At 40.1% G+C, this 1,318-nt stretch overlaps 1 protein-coding gene across 1 annotated transcript in view; it reads right to left on the bottom strand.

Annotated features, from left to right (window-relative positions):
- Positions 1–964, bottom strand: part of KNL1 (kinetochore scaffold 1) — a 63,070-nt gene extending 62,106 nt beyond the window's left edge. The window contains exon 1 of the mRNA XM_013007259.2: positions 924–964. Coding sequence (XP_012862713.2) covers positions 924–958 — 35 coding nt within the window. The 5' untranslated portion in view covers positions 959–964. The remainder of the gene's footprint in view (positions 1–923) is intronic.
- Between the last annotated feature and the right edge of the window lie 354 nt (positions 965–1,318).

The raw sequence follows: 1,318 nt of genomic DNA, 5'->3' as shown, positions 1-1,318 counted from the left end.
AAATACAGGGAATCCAAGGTGGATGAGCCCTATAGGACCAGTGGTGTGAGTGATGATACTGGGAGGGTAGAGGGAGAATGGGTTGGAAAGAGGGAACCAATTGGAAGGAACTATATGTGACCTCCTCCCTGGGGGACGGACAACAGAAAAGTGGGTGAAGGGAGACATTGGACAGGGCAAGATATGACAAAATACTAATTTATTAATTAACAAGGACTCATGAGGGAGAGGGGAGGGAGCGGGGAGGGAGGGAAAAAATGAGGACCTAATGCCGGGGGCTTAAGTGGAGAGGAAATGTTTTGGGAATGATGAGGGCAATGAACATACAAATGCGCTTTACACAATTGATGCATGAATGGATTGTGATAAGAGCTGTATGAGCCCCTAATAAAATGATTAAAAAAACACACCATGTGACACTTATCATCTCCAAGTGAGAGGCGAATTATACATGGATTTTCAACTGTGTAGAGAACTATGGCACTAACCCCTGAGTTGCTCAAGGGTCAACTGTCAATAGGCTATAAATCAAGAGACTCATGCTCTGGCTTTACTGCTGTGTGATTTTCAGACCAGGTTTTGGAAATTAGAGTACCTATAGAAGGTCAAAGAGATAATTTGGCAGATATAAAACAATAGGGAGTGTGAGATTATAATGATATGGAGGGTTTCTGCCTGGTCTAAGGGTCACACAATCCACTCCAGTTAATTCTTGCCAAGCAAGAATATGAGCCCAGTGCTGCCATGTTTGCTATTTTGAAAGAAGCTGGGAAATGTTTGATATTTTTTAAAAGAAGCTGAAAAGCCAATAGAATGGAATGATTTCAGAAGTTATGGAGAGGTCTTGGTAGTTGGAAAATTATCTCTATCTGATAAAGAATATACCAGTATATACCATTTTTAGCTATGTTGAATGAACTTACTTTTCTTCATTAGTCTCTGAACACACTCTGTCCATTTTTGAAGAAAAATGTTTTCTGTAACAAAAACACAGTATTAGAAAAGATAAAACAGAAGGAAGAGAATTCGCAATCTATGAAGAGTTTAAGAGCATATTATTTTTCTCTACCATCTGAAAGAAGACCCCAAAAAAGTAGAGAAAATCAAACAAATTTTAATATGAGGCTTATAATGAGCTGCCCCAGGGGTGAACAGCAGGGACTTCACTACCACTAAGAACCAGGTGTGGTTCTATAATGCTCACCTTCCTGACACAACAACTGAAGACAAAGCGGGTGAATAAGCAAATGTGGTGAAGAAAGCTGATGGTGCCCAGCTATCAAAAGATATAGCGTCTGGGGTCTTAAAAGCTTGAAGG

This window comes from Echinops telfairi, unplaced genomic scaffold (assembly GCF_000313985.2).
Source record: "Echinops telfairi isolate 266 unplaced genomic scaffold, ASM31398v2 ScPeMD7_18;HRSCAF=68, whole genome shotgun sequence".
NCBI lineage: Eukaryota > Metazoa > Chordata > Mammalia > Afrosoricida > Tenrecidae > Echinops > Echinops telfairi.
Note: the sequence above shows the minus strand (reverse complement) of the source record. Positions and strands in the feature narration are given on the sequence as shown.